Consider the following 18,316-nt stretch of genomic DNA (forward strand, 5'->3'; position numbering starts at 1 on the left):
ATAATCCGAAAACAAATAATTCAATGGATAATTCTCTGTCCAAAACTTCATAATTCTTTGTCCATATCTTAACAAACTTTTCGTCAATCTATCTCCTTGTGACTCGTTCTTAACAAGCAATTTAACCTCTATAAATACACTAGTTTTGATTTCTATATCTATTCATTCTCATTCTACAAAACCATACATATTTCAAAGTTCAGCATCAAATGGCTTCGAAATTTGACACAATTACATTGTTGTTAATTATTGGGATGTGTTCATCTCTAGCAGCAGGTCGAAGCGGTCTAGACCAAACCAATATGGCCGCGAGACATGAGCTGTGGATGCGCAAGTATGGACGTGTTTACCAAGACACACATGAAAAGGCCAAACGATTCAAGATATTCAAGAAGAATGTGGAGTTTATCGAACGTTCAAACAGTGAAGGAACTAGGACATATAAGCTTCGTGTAAATGAATTTGCCGACTTGCAAAACGAAGAATTTCGGGCAACTCGTAACGGATACAAGAAGTTACCTCATAAGAAATCATCGACACCCTTTAGATACGAAGGTGTAAAGGATGTTCCTGAGAGTATGGATTGGAGAGAAAAGGGAGCCGTGACTGGAGTCAAGGATCAAGGCCAATGTGGTAAAACAATAACAACAAAAATCTGAAATTACTATGTCTATATCTCACGTTTGTAAAATAGTTTAAGATTTTGTGTGTATACATGCAGGTTCATGCTGGGCATTTTCAACAGTTGCAGCAATGGAAGGCATCAACCAAATTTCAACAAAACAGCTGATCTCATTATCAGAACAAGAACTCTTGGACTGCGATAGAACAGACGACAATCAGGACTGCCACGGAGGTTTTATGGAATCTGCATTCAAATTCATAGTAAATAATATAGGCCTCACCACAGAATCCGACTACCCATATCAAGGAATCTCTGGCACCTGCAACAGCCAAAAGGAAGAATCAAGCGCAGCAACGATTACTGGGTACGAGAACGTGCCAGTCAATGACGAATCTTCATTACTTAAAGCTGTTGCAAACCAACCTGTATCAGTGTCCATTGATGCAAGCGGACAATCTTTCCAGTTTTACTCCAGTGGCGTGATCACAAGCGATTGCGGGACAAATTTGGATCATGGAGTTACCGCAGTCGGATATGGGAAGACTGAAAATGGGACAAAATATTGGCTGGTGAAGAATTATTGGGGTTCAGAGTGGGGTGAGGCAGGATATGTCAGAGTTGCGAGAGACGTTGAGGCAAAGGAAGGGATGTGTGGGATTGCCATGCAAGCTTGTTATCCCACTGTTTCTTGTTAACAAGCCGGGATGAATATTGATGACGTGTGGGATTGCCATGATAAGCAAGCTTCGTGTTTGACTCTTTGAATAACTGTTGAAGCTCATATGAATTCTTCTACGTACGAGGTTTCTTGAGGGCGAGATTAATTTACCTTCATTCTGTGTCATTTGTTTTGTGCAGATGGATGTTTATGTAAAACTTGTTGATCAAGAAAAAAAAATGTGTTTCGAGATTTTTTCTGTTTTAGTTGTCATTTAGAAATTGAAATGTAGCTCTCTGAGGACACAAAAATTTTTCTCACATAGAAGCACTGAACAATTGGAATTTAGCAACACCAAATCAGGATTCCCAATAAATTCGAAAAAATAAAAAAATTGAAGCATCCAGAAACTCTACAAATTTCAAAAATTTGAAATAGGATCAGCCTTTGTGTATCAATTGATGGCATTAGAAGGGCTGTCACAGCACAAGTAACAACCATTTTAAGACTAATGATGAAATTAAAATAGGGTTGTAATGGCCTTGAATGACAGTATTTTCAGATTACCTCTCTAGGACTATAAATACCATGCATAGTTTCGCAAGGAAGACACCCCAACAGCCACATGAAAATTTCAGCAGAAAAATTGTCAACTTCAATAAAAATAAAAAAAAATTCTGCTTATTTTCTAGAAGAATATTTATCCCTGTTGGGCAACCCTTGGAAGCATTAAATTCGATAGTAGATTCCGCATATTGAAGCTTGGATAGTAGAAACAACTCGAGCACTGGAACTCCAAATTCCTGGGCTTAAACGTAAATCATTTACCTCAAGAACATCACTGGACAACACGATGTACCTTATATCTGCGCAATCTTTCGCAATATTAGCCCAGAAACCAAACATCAGCAATGCCAAAACTCTTTCCTCAGCATCCCCGTGATCAAAAACTTCTTTTAATCTCCTTAACAACTCCAAGTAATTCTCCAATCTATCCTTGCTCAAAATGCCTTCCTCGCCACCGTCTGCTTGTTTCCTAACTTAAACGCGTCTGCCAAACATAGAGAAATGGAATTCAGAAAAAGCTTCTCCTCACTGGGAATTAAACCAAACAATCTATATTCTGCAACCACCGTTGGTATCGATTCTTCATTCCACCACTCAAGATGAGAGCCGATTTCTTTCAACGCTTCAACAGTTTTACCTGAAGCATTCATAAAGATTCAACATACACACAAAAAGAAGCTGAAAATTTTCAATTTTTTGAAAGTCAAGTACCAGGTTCTTTGGAACGTGAAGGGTGTAGTCGATTTTCCAATCCCGTCGTCGTATGAGTTTAGCGCCTTCAATTGAGAACGTGATGTAATTTGAAAATAAGGGGTTGTAGCAAATAGAGGAGGGTTTGCCGAAGTGGAATCTAAAAACCGATCGTTGTTCATAGTTTTCTTTTTCCATGTCAGCCACAATCTAAGAAGAGAAAGGAGATGGTTTTTTAATTTGTTTTCGACCACACCAAAGTGATGGGTCTCACCCAGCGTGAGAGTTTTTTTTTTTGGGTTTTTAATGGATTTAATCCATTGGTCATACCAAACGTACAAAGTAGTTTCTAATTTTCTATGTGACGTGATACTTTATAAAATAAAAAGAGATAGAAAGAGATATAGATAATGTCTACCCGATAATATATATATATATATATATATATATATATAGTTTTATTATGCTGCCCAACAACTATGCCCAACTCCGTGCCCACCATGTACAATAAGTGATTTGACCAATACAATAAGTGAGTTGACTTGTACATGATTGGCATTGATTTGGACATAGTTGTTGGATGGCATAACAAAACTCATACATATATATATATATATATATATATATATATATGGACAACAAAGATTTGGAAAGCAAAATTTATTGATTGAATCACAAACTTATGAGATTTTTTTGTATATATATATATATATATATCATTTATTTACTAATTCAAATATGTATGATTTGGTTAATCTAAATTTTATTTTCGATTTTAGCAAATCAATTGCCATTTTTAGCAAGTCAATTTTGGCGAGATTTTACCATGAATAACACACAACTCTACTTATATATATATATACATATATATATATATATTAGGCACGGGCACCTCAATATTTGAGGTGTTCACCCGGGTTTTTAGTTAAAAGATAGTTGAAAATAATTGTAAGAATGTTAAACTTGAAAGTATTAAAAAGAAAATAAGGCTTTATTGAAATATATATATATATATATATATATATATATTATTTATATTGCAACAAAACTATTTTAGTAATTTGTCAATTTAAGTGTTTATAGATTAGTCAGCATGAACATGACAGGTGTTGGGTTGTTAATAGATTTAATATCTGTAAATCGAAATCATGGTTATCACTTATTACATTGTTATATTTATACATATCGGAAAAAATATCTTGAAGGAAACTAAACATTGTTTGTATATACATATTGCAAAAAACATTTTGCACGAAAGAAAATAGCCAAATATAATTACATTTAACCGAGATTATGGAAGTGTGCATGCTTAAAAAACACTTGAAGAAAGAGGTTGCAGTGAAGGTGGATTTGTTGGAGCTTAATATTCAGTATGCCAAAAATTGTTTAGTCGTTTATCCTAGGAGGCGGCATTGCAAGTACGAGAAGTATAAGCGACTACTGGGTGCAACGAAGTTTGAAGAGGTTTTTAGTCCTAAAGGCATTTACCTTCTGTCACTCATCAAATGGTACAAAGTTCTATGTAAACTTTCTTCTGATCCAATCATCTTAGAGAGTTCATCAGTAGAATTGGATGTATGGATAGATTTATGGAAAGTGTCTATGGGGAACATCACACAAAAGGATCGAAAGTTGAAGGAATTGTAAGCGTGTGAAGATGGGGCAAAAATGAGAAGCGAAGAATGGGAGAAGAGGTAATAAGCTCTTGCCCTAACCCGTTCCCTTTGATGCGTGTTTTTCACAGCAGTCGTGGAGTGAGAAGCACAAGAGGCGTGTTTTTTTGGTTACCGGCAACGGGCAAGAAATTGACCCATTCTACAGCTCAAATATGACAACAAAGTATGCAAACTATTTAATAGAATTTAAAAAGTAGAAATATAATAAATGAAAAGATAATAAGATAAGGATTTACCTGTATATTAATCAGTACTTGAGGCCTTTAGAACATCATGATATACAACATTCTTTGTATATCAAGTACTTTGGATTAATGGTGTTGATGGTCTAATAAGCACTTTTAATTGATCTAGACTTTTCGCTCTTGATAATGCAACATAAAGTTGACCATGTGAGAAGACAGGTTCTTTTAAATATACACCAACAAAATCTAAAGTTTGACATTGCGCTTTGTTAATTGTCATCGCATAACATAATCGTACTGAAAATTGTTTTTTTTTAAATGGAATAGATGAAAAATGATCATATGGAGCTTCTAATGTTATACGAGGAATAAATACAGGCTTTCTTGCATGGACGCCAACCGAAATTTCAGCGTAAATAATATTCGAACTAAAACCTTTGCAAAGAAGATGCGTACCATTACAAAGTCCTTCGGTTGGATTAATATTTCTTAGCAATATGATTGGTGCATTTATTTTCAAAGTTAGTTTATGAGGACGAAGTCCTTGAGGAGTTAAACAGTGAAACAATTCTTCTTGGTCTGGTATAACACAACTACTTGTGTTTTCATCACAACTAAAATATGTAGTCTCTTCGCCAGGAAATCTATTAATTAGGACATCATTTATTTCGTGAACAAAATCATTCCTTGTGGTGAGTATGGCTCGATTAACAAATAAAGAGAAATATAAATTGCAATCATCAATATTTGGAAATACCATGTCTACTAAAGTATTTAAAGATGTTATGTCATCTATAAATGGAATGTTTGCTGTAGGAGGTATTTGAATTTCATCTTTTTCATTAGTATTCTCAACTCCATCACCAATTTTGAGCAAGTAAGTCAAAAAATTAGGATCAAGTAATGCTCGCATATTTTTCTTAAGGTTTATTTTATCAAATTGGTTCCATAAAGGTGACATGACAATCGAAGAATCTATAATATCATCTTTGGTACCTTTGAGAATTACGGGAAATGTTTGTCGAAAATCTCCACCAAATACAATGATTTTACCACCAAATATTATGTCTGAATCCATTATGTCTCTCAACATTTCGTCCAATTTTTCTATAATACTACGTTTAGCCATTGTGGCTTCATCCCAAATAATTAATTTTGCTAACTTTATTAGATGAGCTAATGTGCTTTGTTTACTGATGCTACAAGGTTTGGGATCATTTTCATCTAAAGGAATTTTAAATCTTGAATGTGAAGTGCATCCTCCTGGAAGTAAGGATGCTGCCACTCCTGAAGTGGCTGTAGCAAGCACTATATGAGCGGCTGAGCGAATTGTAGCAAGAAGCGCTTTATATAAAAACATTTTTCCAGTACCTCCAAGACCATCGATGAAGAATACATGTGGAAAATTATTGTTAACATGATATAATATTCGATCGTAAGCAAATTTTTGTTCTTCATTTAACTGCTCAAAGGCTAAAAGATCTTCGTTAGATATAATTACATTCCGTTCAGTTTGTAATTCTTTTGTTAAACTGTCATGAGAACTTATAATTACATCATCGTTTATGAAGATGAAGTCCTCCAATTTTTTTCCCATCGAATAAATATAATAAGCAATAATATTGTTTAAAACTTAACGTCTAATTACAGGAGGAGTAAGAGTTGTATCCAGTTCAAAATCTTGTGATAAAAAATTTTCATACTTTAACCACAACTGTTCAGGATTCTTAGGATTACAGTAAACAAGGACGGTTGCGAATAATTGTCGTAAAGCAGCAGGCATTAGGTAAGCAGCGGCTTCTTGAATACACATATCAATAGTATTATCATCTTCCATTAATCTTAACGTTTGTGCAGCTTCTCTAAATGTATTAAAATATTTTTCATGGATTGTTCTCAAGTCTCTGAAGGAAGTTGGTTTTCTAACATGCATTAACAACAATTTGAGATAAAACTTTTTGCCGTTTGATGGGTGGAAACTAAAAATTCGACCTATTACTTGATGTTTTTGACGTGGTTCTTATTCTTTTGAGTCATTGTGCCAGGTAAAGTGTTCAGGAAATTCGACATATAAGCAGTTCAGTTTTTTAGCATATTCATTGTATTTGTTCATGTAGAAAAATTGTGTAAGCGTAGTTTTTTTAATTGTAGGGTTATTAGCAATGCTATATAATGATTGATTAGCAAGAAAAGTTACTAATTGTTCATTCTCTAAATGAATTGGTAATCATATTACAGATGGATGCACATGGTTAAGATCAAATTGAAAAATTCGCCAAATTGCTTCTGGAGGTGAAATCCATCTTGCACATTAGAAATTTTTAATTTCATCAAGTACGAGGTTTATTTCATCTGCAACTAATGTATACAAAATCTTGTCATGTCCTTTATAAATATATTTATATATATATTTTATAGCTTGAATGGTTGAACATATTTCAACATTAATGTGACAGTTAAATTTAGCCAGAAGATATTGATTATAAGGCACTACCCACCGATTGTCAAGCTGTGAACTCCTAATAGTAACAACATGATTGTTGTTTCGACGCCGATATATTGGATATGAGTTTGTTTCATATTTAGTATTTTCTGAGAATTCTCTAGGGTAATTAAATTTACAGGAACCCTTTTTCATACAAGAGCATGTTGGATTAAGTAAGCCACAAGGTCCATGCATCATATGTTTAACTACTAATGAAAATAAATATGGATCAGTATGTTGACCAGGTAATTCAGCACAAACAATTCTGTCAAATGCTTCAGGGTAAAACATTTTTGATGTCTGGTTCAAAATAAGCAAGAAATGAGCGTGTGGTAAACCTCTTTTTTGGAATTCTATTACATAAGTATAAGCAACAACGTGACCAAAAATGTCATTCTTGAACAATTCATTTTTTAAAACTTGGAGCTTCGCACGAAATATTCTAGCAATTAAATCAGGTCTATTTTGTACTTCATCAGAAGGTAGACACAAGGCTTTAATTTCTGGCCAATTTGGATTTAATGTTATTGTTAAAAAAATATCAGGCTTTCCATAACGTTGAACTAAAGTTATAGCATCCATATACCTTTTACACATATCTCTAGGTCCTCCAATGAATGACGAAGGTAATATTATGCGTTTTCCAACATCATTACCCATTTCACACCCTTGTTTAATACTATCTAGTAAACCATGATATACTTCGTTCCACAAACGATTTTGCATGTCCTTAGTTCTGAAAAAGTCTAACCTCGATGTTTTGATTTTAATGTACATATCTACTATATATTGTTGCAAAAGTCTACCAGTATGTAGTAAGAAAGATCTGTCATTATCTCTTATTTGCAGCTTATAACAATAATACTCACGACATGACACCGTTAACCTTTGGGTCTTTCTCTTATCAAAACCTTCAGTGTGTATGAAGTCATTTGCATTTGTGGAATTTCGGATATCATAGATGGTTTCACCACCACATGTTGGAGTAGGAGTTATTCTTTTTTGTCCTTGACCTAATTTTTTAATTTTTCGATGCCAGCCAGATTCTCCATTTGAAAATATAAGAGGATATTTCATAGGATCATAACAAGCAAAATAGTATTTAATTATCTGAGGGTGGCTGTATTTTGGATATACTTGTATGTGTTGACTTGTATATTGTTCGTCTTCATTCGTTTCTAGCCATATTCCGGCAATTTGAGACACATTAGGCTTGTTAAAGACGCGTTGGTCAATGATAGGATCAGCTTGTAGAGAAATTTTATATTCGTTAAGGTTATGAATACTATTAAGACTCCGGAAAAAATTTTCATATGGATTTATTGTTAAAACATGAATTATTTTATCTACAAAGTTTCCTTAAATTTTGAACTAATACACATCCGATTCAAGAGCTCATGTTCAGTGTCAAAAAAATATAATTGCAGATTTTTTAGGTTTTTCATTATTTGATGGTATTAATTGATCCATGAAATGATAAACTTGACCTTGTACACGAAATGTATAAATTCCAACATTTCTTGTAGCTAAAGATTTGTCACAATGTACGCCCATTGATGTGAATGCAAACATGTTATTGTAACTACGAACACAATTATTGAATTCTTTAGCATCTTGACTATTCCCAAGATATAGTTGGACTAACTCAGAAGGCATTTCTGTCGGCATCACAAAATTTACAATTTGGCACATCAGGCAATAGATCTGGACTGCTTACTATATATCTTAATGGATCAGCCTCAATATTTTCAGTGCCAATGGTATTTAGGTTTGTCAGTTGCCTTTGTTCTCTTCGTCGAGTATTTTTTGCTACTCTACGGTCTTCTAACCACACATATTTCCTTTTTTCAGATTTCATTGGCTTATTAACATCTAAGACATGTTCTTTTCCATTTTGTGACATTATCGCCAATTTCAACTATTAAACAATGTAAAATAGTGAAGCCCAAATATTCGCAAGTTTAATTTTGTCCAAAACAACTGTATAAAACACACTATGTTATAGAACTAAGTTTAGTAGCTAAGTATTTTTTACAGGTAAACAAAAAGCTAAAGGATAAAGCAGTGTAACCTACATATTCGTAAGTTTAATCTTGTTCGAACCTATGGAACAACACACTGTGAGTTTGTGATACAAAGCTAAGTTACTTATTAAAGTTGAGCAGAGAACTCAAAAAAAAACATGCATATATTGTTACAATAAAATCAGTTTAACAGACTGGCAAATATTATACCTTGACAGATGGAGAAACAAAAGGGCACTTCAGAACTTTACCATCACTACGAGTTCCACAAATGTCATACATGGCACAGTACTATTCAGAATGTCTTTGTCTAAGAGCATGTACAAGGGACGATCAAGTTGAGCGATCAAGCCCAACTTGCTTGCCCCATTTAAATATTGCCCCCTCCAAGGGGCAATGATATTGCACGAGGAAACTTCCTCGTGCAATCAAGATTGTGGGCCCCGCGCAGAGAGTCTCCGCACGGTGAAGCCCACAAATCTTGTTTTTCTTTTTTTTTTTCGCGCGGGCCCCACCAATATTTTGTTTTTCTTTTTTTTTTTTTAATTTTTTTTTAAACATGGTAGGGAGTTGATCTATTATTTTAATTTATAAAAATTATTTTAATTAAAAATAAATTGTTACAAAAATCAAAAAATTTAAGAATAATTAATAAAAAAATTTAAAAAGGTCAATGACTATATTTTTCAAAATCAATGAAATTTTATTTTTAGTGTCAAGTTTAATTCATGTGTTTTTTTTTCATGTTTTTTTTTATTTTGGAATATTATGTATGGTTTTAAAATTATTTTTTTTATTTTTTTAAAAAATATTATTTTTTATTTCTTATTTTTATGTACATTTTTTTAATGTAGTTTTTAAATTTAATTATGTTTATTTTTAATTTGTTATATTTATGTGTATTTTTATTATGTTTGAAAAACATTATTTAATTGTTTAAAAAATTATTATTTCAACATCACCACTACAACATCAACACACCATTGTAGGAACAAACAATGAAGTTATCAACGCTGACATCATCATGCGATCAAGTTATCAACTTGACCACATCAACTTCCTCATATCCTTGTACATGTTAATGATAAAAAAACATAGATATCAATCAGTAACGATCAATACAAGCTATCAATCTGCATACTCATCAATCACTCATTAAAATTAAAAAATTACAGATTAGATTTTGAGAAACTAATTATTTTAACTGTTGTTTGCATATCATACAAATATTCAAAACGAATCCTAAACCATCAAAGAAAATGTTAAAAAATAAATATATCTGGCAAGCAACAACATGTTTATCTTAGTCTTGACAGATGAAGACTATGGTTCAAAACTTAGGTGGATATAACGGAGTTGAGGGGAGGGGGGGGTGGGGGGAACCCAAATTTAAAAGGCAAAAACAACTTGAATAATTTTCTGAATATATAAATTTTGTAACTCGATGCTCCAGCTAAGCTCCTGAATCCGCATCCTAGTCTAAACCGTTTATTAATGCACAAATCATCCGGTTTGTGTTCTTTGCTTCCAAGAAACTCACACAGTCCACTTTTTTCAACAACTTAAAAGACAATTTACTTCACCATGAAAATATTCAGCCTTTTAGAGCTGCTGTTGACCGTTACCCTCATGTTAAAATCAAATTTCAAGACAAAGATCTGAGTTTTGGCATCTACATCCAAATATTTCCCGAAGAGAAATAAATTACTCGGGACAATTCCAATCATTTCATAAGTTTCAAAAAACGATTTTAATTTTGTGTGAATTACATTACTCAGAGAAGTACAAAATTCAAAACAAAGATGTAGGACCAGAGAAGAGAACTAACCCAAACGAAGCTCTGAAGACCAGATTTTAGCGGTACAAAGGATGTGGGTTTGCAGCTGTATTCCATTAAAACCTATTTCAATTTTTTCTGGAAAAAACGGAAAGAAAATACCCAAAACAAAAACAAAAACAAAAAAAAGAGAGCCAACCCGATAGAAGAAGGATCGAAGTCGACGGTATCGTATCTTGTTCAAGAAGCTGTGAGGAATAACCAGAAGTGAAGAACAAACCAAAGGAGCAAAACCAACGGAATCGAGAACCAAACACTCTGAAGAACAGATCTAAGCGAGACGGAGGAGGCCCAGACAGTTTAGAGCATGTACAAGGATGTGAGGAAGTTGATGTGGTCAAGTTGATAACTTGATCGCATGATGATGTCAGCGTTGATAACTTCATTGTTTGTTCCTACAATGGTGTGTTGATGTTGTAGTGGTGATGTTGAAATAATAATTTTTTAATCATTTAAATAATGCTTTTCAAACATAATAAAAATACACATAAATATAACAAATTAAAAATAAACATAATTAAATTTAAAAACTACATTAAAAAAATGTACATAAATATAAGAAATAAAAAATAATATTTTTTAAAAAATAAAAAAAAATAATTTTAAAATCAAACATAATATTCCAAAATAAAAAACAAACATGAAAAAAAAAACACATGAATTAAACTTGACACTAAAAATAAAATTTCATTGATTTTGAAAAATATAGTCATTGACCTTTTTAAATTTTTTTATTAATTATTCTTAAATTTTTTGATTTTTTTAACAATTTATTTTTAATTAAAATCATTTTTATAAATTAAAATAATAGATCAACTCCCTACCATGTTTAAAAAAAATTAAAAAAAAAAAAGAAAAACAAAAGATTGATGGGGCCCGCGCGAAAAAAAAATTAAAAAAAAAAAACAAAAACAAGATTTGTGGGCTTCACCGCGCGGAGAGTTAATCTTGATTGCACGAGGAAGTTTTCTCGTGCAATATCATTGCCCCTTGGAGGGGGCAATATTTAAATGGGGCAATCAAGTTGGGCTTGATCGCTCAACTTGATCGCCCCTTGTACATGCTCTTAAGAGCATGTCCAACGGGGCGATCAGCCCAACTTGATCGCCCCCCTCATCACTCGCCCATCCAAGGGGCGAGGAAATCGCACGCGGATGTTATCCGCGTGCGATCAAGTGGTGGGCCCCGCACGGAGCCTCTCCGCGCGGTCAAGCCCACCCTTCTTTATTTTTTTTAATTTTTTTTATGTGGGCCCCACCATTATTGGTTTTCTATTATTTTTTTAACGCGGAGCCCACCAATTAATAAAATTTATCAACGGCCAAATATTTCTGGCCGTTGATAAATAAAGGGCCAGAAAAATATGGCCCGTTTATTTAAAAAAAAATAATAATAAAAACGGAACAAAAAAAAAAAAAAGGGCTGGGATGTCTTCAACGGCCAAATCAATTCCAGCCTGATTTTTTTTATAAAAATTATTAATAATTCAAAAAAAAAATTTAAAAATTTCGAATTTTTTTAAAAATATTCTAAAAAAGTACAAACGGCCATAATTTTCAAAATCCATGAAATTTTCTATAAATATACTCATTTTCATTTCATTTTACACATTCTCTACTTTGTTTAAACATATTCACACACTAAATCTTTGATATTTTTCATGGCATACATGAGTTCTTCATCATCAGACGATGAAATTATGTCACATGATCCGATGATGGACGACTTTATCTCCCCACCACGTTCAATAACCCAGAAATTAATAATGAACGTTTGTACGCTTCAATCAGGGGAGTCAAGTCGCGTACGTGGCTACAAACGGAAATCAAAAAATCGAGAACGTGTTGCCGGGGCTCGAAGATTATTTAAAGATTACTTCGCCGACAGTCCCGTCTACAACGAGCATGATTTTCGAAGGCGATTCCGTATGAGAAGACCTTTGTTTTTGAGAATTATGGAAGCTCTACAGACCAATGTACCTTATTTTGTCCAACGGAGGGACGCAACCGGTAAACTCGGGTTGTCATCACTACAAAAGGTTATGGCTGCTGTTCGGATGTTTGCATATGATGTTGCAGGCGATGCTGTTGATGAATATTTGAGGATAGGTGCATCGACAGCACTGGAGTGTTTGAAAATATTTTGCAGGGGGATGCATGAGATATTTTCTGAACAATATTTGAGGCAACCAACATCTGAGGACGTTGCTCGGCTAAATGCTGAAAATGCTAGAAGAGGATTTCCCGGGATGCTTGGAAGCATTTATTGCATGCATTGGGCTTGGAAAAATTGTCCGACAGCTTGGGCAGTGCAATATCAAAGTGGACATTAAAAAGAACCTTCAATCATACTACAAGCGGTTGCATCAAAAGATTTATGGATTTGGCATGCATATTTCGGCGTATCAGGATGCAACAACGACATCAACGTACTGGAGAGGTCCAACTTGTTCTTAAATCTTGCAAAGGGAGAAGCCCCTCCAGTTCAATTTGAGGTGAACGGGAATGAATATAACATGGGATACTATTTCGCCGACGGTATTTATCCATCTTGGGCCGCCTTTGTCAAAACTATCCCTCGACCCCTCTCGCAAAAACATAGGATTTTTGCACGATATCAAGAGGGGGTGAGAAAAGATGTTGAGCGAGCCTTTGGTGTACTCCAAGCACGCTGGCATATAGTGAGAGGTTCATCTCGCTTGTGGGATCCAATTGATCTAGATTATATAATGAAAACATATATCATTCTACATAACATGATTGTGGAGGACGGAAGGGAGGATATACTCGAAGATCACGATTTTCCAACTAGAGATGATGAACATGTGTCACCAAACGTTGTCCCTTCAAGAGATCCTACTGTAAAGTTCAACGTCTTTTTAAAACGACGTGTCAGTATTCGAAACCGAGAATTGCACCACAATCTTCAAAAAGACCTGATCGAACATATTTGGAATTTACATGGGGATGCATAGTGGAACTTGTCCACTTTTATTTACTTGTGTTAATTTTAATTGATGTACCTTTTTTTTTATGTGCTTTTTAGTTTGGAATATTTTGTGCTTAATTTTAACTGATGTACCTTTTTTCTTGTGTGCTTTTTAGTTTGGAATATTTTGTGATTTAAATTTTTTTTTATCGGTATTTTTAAACAATGTTTTTTAATTTTTTATATTTATGTGCATTTTTATTATGTAATTATTAAATTTAATTATGTATATTTTTAATTTGTTAATTGTATTTTTATTATGTTTTAAAATCATTGTTTAATAGATTAAAAAATAATATTTCAACATCACTACTACAACATCACCATACCACTGTACAAACATGCAATGAAGTCATCAACGCTGACATCATCATGCGATCAAGTTATCAACTTGACCACACCAACTTTCTCACATCCTTGTACATGCTCCAAAGCGAAGAACGAGAGAAGTGGTAATCACCGACTCCCTTACCACTAATCCTTCGACGTGTTGTTTCTTTTGGACAATGGTAATTGACGGGTTGACGCGTGGTTTTTTATTTACCTGGAACTGGGAGGAAACTGGCCCGTTTTGCATTCTTTACGCTTTAAGATATGTAGATATAGATATATATATATATATATTTATTTAGTCTATTTAATAGTAAGAGATAATAAAAATATTACTAAAAAATCAAAAAAAAAAAAATTATTCTTGTTTAAAGCGGAACAACTTAAAACTTCGTATTAACGCTTTTAGTTTATATAAAAGAAATAAAATAAAATCTTTCCACACTACACCTGGAACCCACCCGTTTGGTTGGAGAAAGAATTTTTTTTTTGTTTTTTTAAAAAATTATATATATATTAATTTTATAAAATTATGGATTAATTTTATATTAACCCGGATGACTCGATTTTAAAAATTAAAACATTCCGAAATTTACCGGAAATTTTTTTAATCTAGCTTTTAGTTATTTCATATTTTTTAAAATTTTAAATTATAAAAACACTTTTAATATTCATGAAAATCACTTATTTTACTTTGAGACGATCTAATCCGTGAGACGATCAACCTAACCTATATTTATAATAATAAATAATATTTTTCGTATAAAATGTAATACTTTTAATAAATAACTCATATAAGAAACCCATCTAAATAAAATAACTTTTAAAACCGTCTCATATAATATTTTATTATCTTGAAAATCCTGACATCAGATAAACTACTCGGATGATAAACTACTCCGATATAAATTGAATTATCATGTAACATGAAAAAGGTATTTTCTCGCATATATATATATAATCTCGGGAGTTCTAGCCGTCTAACGTGTCCCCCGCGAATGCAGACAACATATATTATATTATATATATAATCCATGTGTTACCCTCCATTCTTAGCCACCTCGAAACTCCTGCATGCCCACCCGTCATCACCAAATTCCTCCTCCTTAATTACTTTATCACCACAAATTAAGTCCAATTCACACCATTGAAAGTACCGTACGTAGCAATTAAACAAAAGCTAAATTAGCACATGCACCATGGCTGCAACTGATGGAACTGTGGGGGCGGGGGAGCAAATACCACCGGGGAAGCCGATGAGCATGGAGCAACACATGCTGGACAAAGGGGCTCAAATGTTGCAGTCATTAAAGCCCATCAATCACATGAATCAGCACGTATGCACTTTCGCTCTGTATGGCCATGACTTGACTCGCCAGATCGAGACTCACCATTATGTCACGCGAACCAACCAGGATTTCCTCCAGTGTGCTGTTTATGACTCTCATCAATCCAACGCTCGCCTCATTGGTTCTCATTCATTTAATTTAATTATATATTCAATTTGTTCTCTAGCTTCTGATTTATAATTTCGTGCATGGTTCGTTGGTGCATGCCAGGAGTGGAGTACATAATATCCGATAAGATTTTCGAAACTTTATCTCCTGACGAGCAGAAACTTTGGCATTCCCATGCGTACGAGGTCAAATTATATAATTAAATTGTAAATTTCAGCTTGATTTTTTCATACCGTACCGATCATGTATTTTGCATGAATTAAGCTAGCAGATAAAATCAGGACTTTGGGTCAATCCGCGTGTTCCAGAGATGATGATGAATCAAGAACTTCAAAATCTTGCCAAGACATACGGCAAATTCTGGTGCACTTGGCAGACTGACCGGGGTAATTTATATTAAAATCGAATAAAAATAAAAAAAGACTAACGTACATAAAAGATAATTAAGTGTGGCCGGATTAATATTGGTCAATATATATATATATTGCATGCAGGTGATAAGCTTCCGATGGGTCTGCCGGCACTGATGATGTCCCCTCAAGCAGTGAAGGAGGGGATGATAAAACCGGAATTAGTGGCAAAGAGAGATGCCAAATACAACATATCGAGAGATGATCTGATGAAGTCGAGGGTGGAGATGGCGGAACCGGAATGGATAAATCCTCAGGCAGACTATTGGAAGCAGCATGGAAAGGGTTTTGCCATTGATGTGGAGACCACCGAGATGAACAAAACGGCTCCTTTCCCTTGAAAAAATCCATATCAAAATACAAAATTAGCTGTTCCCCTGATGAATCTGTTTTGAGCTAATATTACTCTCTTTTTTTTTTTTTGGTGGTGTAAATCATCATCGCAAGTAATGAAGTATAATGTATCTGTACATATATTCTAGCTTTGATTTAAATATTTAATACATATGATATGATGGGGTTTATATATAGCTAGGTATTTTGCTCTAGCTCGTTTTCTTGAAATTTTACGGAGAGAATGTGGTGCAAAATGTTTGAGAAATGAATGGAAGAATAAAATTTGGAGTTAAAATTAAGAACGGGCAGACTGAATTCCGAGCAAAGAAACATCAATCAAAATATCAGATATATAAGTCGATCGGTCTAAGCATCAAAGTCGATAACAAGAAGCTGTCCTGTCCGATCTGACAAAGTTCGAACGACAAGTATCTATAATATGTAAGAATTGATAAATGTAAATTAATCAAGGTCTTAATTAGTCGATCTTGCATGGGCTATAACAATATAACATCACTCAAAAGGGCATCAACAATTATAAAAACTTATGTAGTGTTACGTTACGTACTGTTATGTCAAAAAGTGAAAAACCCAATTCATTTTCAAAACTTCTCTCATTATCATAAATTTCTCCAACAATTTTTTTTATTTATATTTTTTTATTTATCGTTATTAATTTATAGTTTCATTTATTATGAATAATATAATTAGTACTTTTAATACATTGATTGATCATATACATTTATTTATCTAAAAATAATAATTCGATAAAAATAAACTTAAACTTAATTGAGAACATTAAAAAAAGAAAAAAATAGTAAGGATCCACACATATTCCAGAGGTAGAGCACAAAGGGCTTTGAATCTCATTACATCGCCTCCAATAGAAGTAAACATGGTAAAGTAATATTATAACCTTCTTCATATATGGATACAATAGTAAGAGATTTGACAGAGTTAACAAAATATTTCATAATAGTAAGAGATTTGATAAGATCGTAAACAAAATATTTCATAAAATAAAATAGTAGATCATTAATTGCTTTATAATTAAAAAACTAATCATTTTTCATCGAATTTATAATGTGTTCATATATATATATGTTCAAGTAGTCGATTTGAAATTGGTGATCTTCTTGATTATCAAGTAGCACTCGTCCAATATCTTCCTACGTACCTATATAAATTTTTTTTGCCTCTCTTTTTTCTCATGGAGTATAGTTGTCCTAAGGGGTGATCAAATTTTTTTGAGAACCGCTTTAATTGCCCTAATTGAATTGCACTGCATCGTTTTCCATATTTTTTTTCTTTCAAACAACGCGATTAAAATTATAAACCTTAAACCGCACAACATACCTGGTTCGATTAATTTTTTGGGTCAAAAACCGCACCAAACCGTCCCGTTTAAACCGCTTGTCATAGTACTTGGTATAGAGTTATAATAATTGTAAACAACATATTCATTTAAAGAAGTCGTCATTATATCTCAACTCTCTTCAAAATTACGCATCTTACAAAGAAAACTCATCTTCTTAAATATTCTTCAAATTAGTCTTAGTATATTTATTTCTTTTATTACAAATATTTTGTTTGAGAGTTAAAAAAATTACAATATAGTGTAAATGTCATTTTTGTTGCGAGTGTTTTGTTGGGCTAAATTATTAACCTAATTTTGAATTTCGATTATTGTTTTATTTAGCTTTATTTTTGTACGATTTAAGCCATATTTTATATTTGAAAATTGAAACACACTACATTGTTATTTTTAAAATCAATTTGAATATTTTTTCTAATATTTTGCATTAAAAAAACCCGCAAACAGACCGAAACCATTCAAAATCGTTAAACTAATTCTATATGTAAAACCTTGATTATTTTTTTAAAAAAATACTAACCGATCGCACGTTACAATTCAGTTTGAATTTGTTTAAAAAAAATCGCAAACCCACGGAATGATCACCCTAGTTTGTCATCTGTGTCAAGTGCGTCCCTTGTTTAGTTTGACAGTGATTTTAAAAGAAAAAAAAACTATAATTTTGGTCTTTTAT

The 18,316-nt window shown here is 33.1% G+C and overlaps 4 protein-coding genes across 4 annotated transcripts; 3 read left to right on the forward strand and 1 right to left on the reverse strand.

Moving 5' to 3' along the window:
- The first annotated feature begins 209 nt into the window (after nucleotides 1–209).
- LOC140890329 (senescence-specific cysteine protease SAG39-like) lies at nucleotides 210–1,320 on the forward strand. The gene is made up of 2 exons (XM_073298087.1): nucleotides 210–633; nucleotides 722–1,320. The coding sequence occupies exons 1-2, from the start codon at nucleotides 210–212 to the stop codon at nucleotides 1,318–1,320; spliced, it is 1,023 nt and encodes a 340-aa protein (XP_073154188.1).
- Nucleotides 1,321–4,513: 3,193 nt separating this feature from the next.
- Nucleotides 4,514–5,998, reverse strand: LOC140890330 (uncharacterized). Its single transcript, XM_073298089.1, has one exon. It carries the CDS (start codon nucleotides 5,996–5,998, stop codon nucleotides 4,514–4,516), a length of 1,485 nt encoding a protein of 494 aa, XP_073154190.1.
- Nucleotides 5,999–12,512: 6,514 nt separating this feature from the next.
- Nucleotides 12,513–13,721, forward strand: LOC140890331 (uncharacterized). Its single transcript, XM_073298090.1, has 2 exons — nucleotides 12,513–13,068; nucleotides 13,156–13,721. Exons 1-2 carry the CDS (start codon nucleotides 12,513–12,515, stop codon nucleotides 13,719–13,721), a joined length of 1,122 nt encoding a protein of 373 aa, XP_073154191.1.
- A 1,543-nt stretch (nucleotides 13,722–15,264) lies between these two features.
- Nucleotides 15,265–16,273, forward strand: LOC140893207 (oil body-associated protein 2C). Its single transcript, XM_073302269.1, has 4 exons — nucleotides 15,265–15,535; nucleotides 15,625–15,707; nucleotides 15,794–15,908; nucleotides 16,017–16,273. Exons 1-4 carry the CDS (start codon nucleotides 15,265–15,267, stop codon nucleotides 16,271–16,273), a joined length of 726 nt encoding a protein of 241 aa, XP_073158370.1.
- The last annotated feature ends 2,043 nt before the right edge of the window (nucleotides 16,274–18,316 follow it).

This window comes from Henckelia pumila, chromosome 3 (assembly GCF_033568475.1).
Source record: "Henckelia pumila isolate YLH828 chromosome 3, ASM3356847v2, whole genome shotgun sequence".
Classification (NCBI taxonomy): Eukaryota; Viridiplantae; Streptophyta; class Magnoliopsida; order Lamiales; family Gesneriaceae; genus Henckelia; species Henckelia pumila.

What these genes read in the sequence shown, in the direction of transcription:
- LOC140890331 (XM_073298090.1), top strand. Translation starts at nt 12,513, where the DNA reads ATGAACGTTTGTACGCTTCAATCAGGGGAGTCAAGTCGCGTACGTGGC. An exon ending in TTGGGCAGTGCAATATCAAA is followed by an intron (nt 13,069 to 13,155) that starts GTGGACATTAAA and finishes TCGGCGTATCAG; the next exon opens with GATGCAACAACGACATCAAC.
- LOC140890329 (XM_073298087.1), top strand. Translation starts at nt 210, where the DNA reads ATGGCTTCGAAATTTGACACAATTACATTGTTGTTAATTATTGGGATG. An exon ending in CAAGGATCAAGGCCAATGTG is followed by an intron (nt 634 to 721) that starts GTAAAACAATAA and finishes GTATACATGCAG; the next exon opens with GTTCATGCTGGGCATTTTCA.
- LOC140893207 (XM_073302269.1), top strand. Translation starts at nt 15,265, where the DNA reads ATGGCTGCAACTGATGGAACTGTGGGGGCGGGGGAGCAAATACCACCG. An exon ending in ATCCAACGCTCGCCTCATTG is followed by an intron (nt 15,536 to 15,624) that starts GTTCTCATTCAT and finishes GGTGCATGCCAG; the next exon opens with GAGTGGAGTACATAATATCC. An exon ending in GGCATTCCCATGCGTACGAG is followed by an intron (nt 15,708 to 15,793) that starts GTCAAATTATAT and finishes TTAAGCTAGCAG; the next exon opens with ATAAAATCAGGACTTTGGGT.
- LOC140890330 (XM_073298089.1), bottom strand. Translation starts at nt 5,998, where the DNA reads ATGGGAAAAAAATTGGAGGACTTCATCTTCATAAACGATGATGTAATT.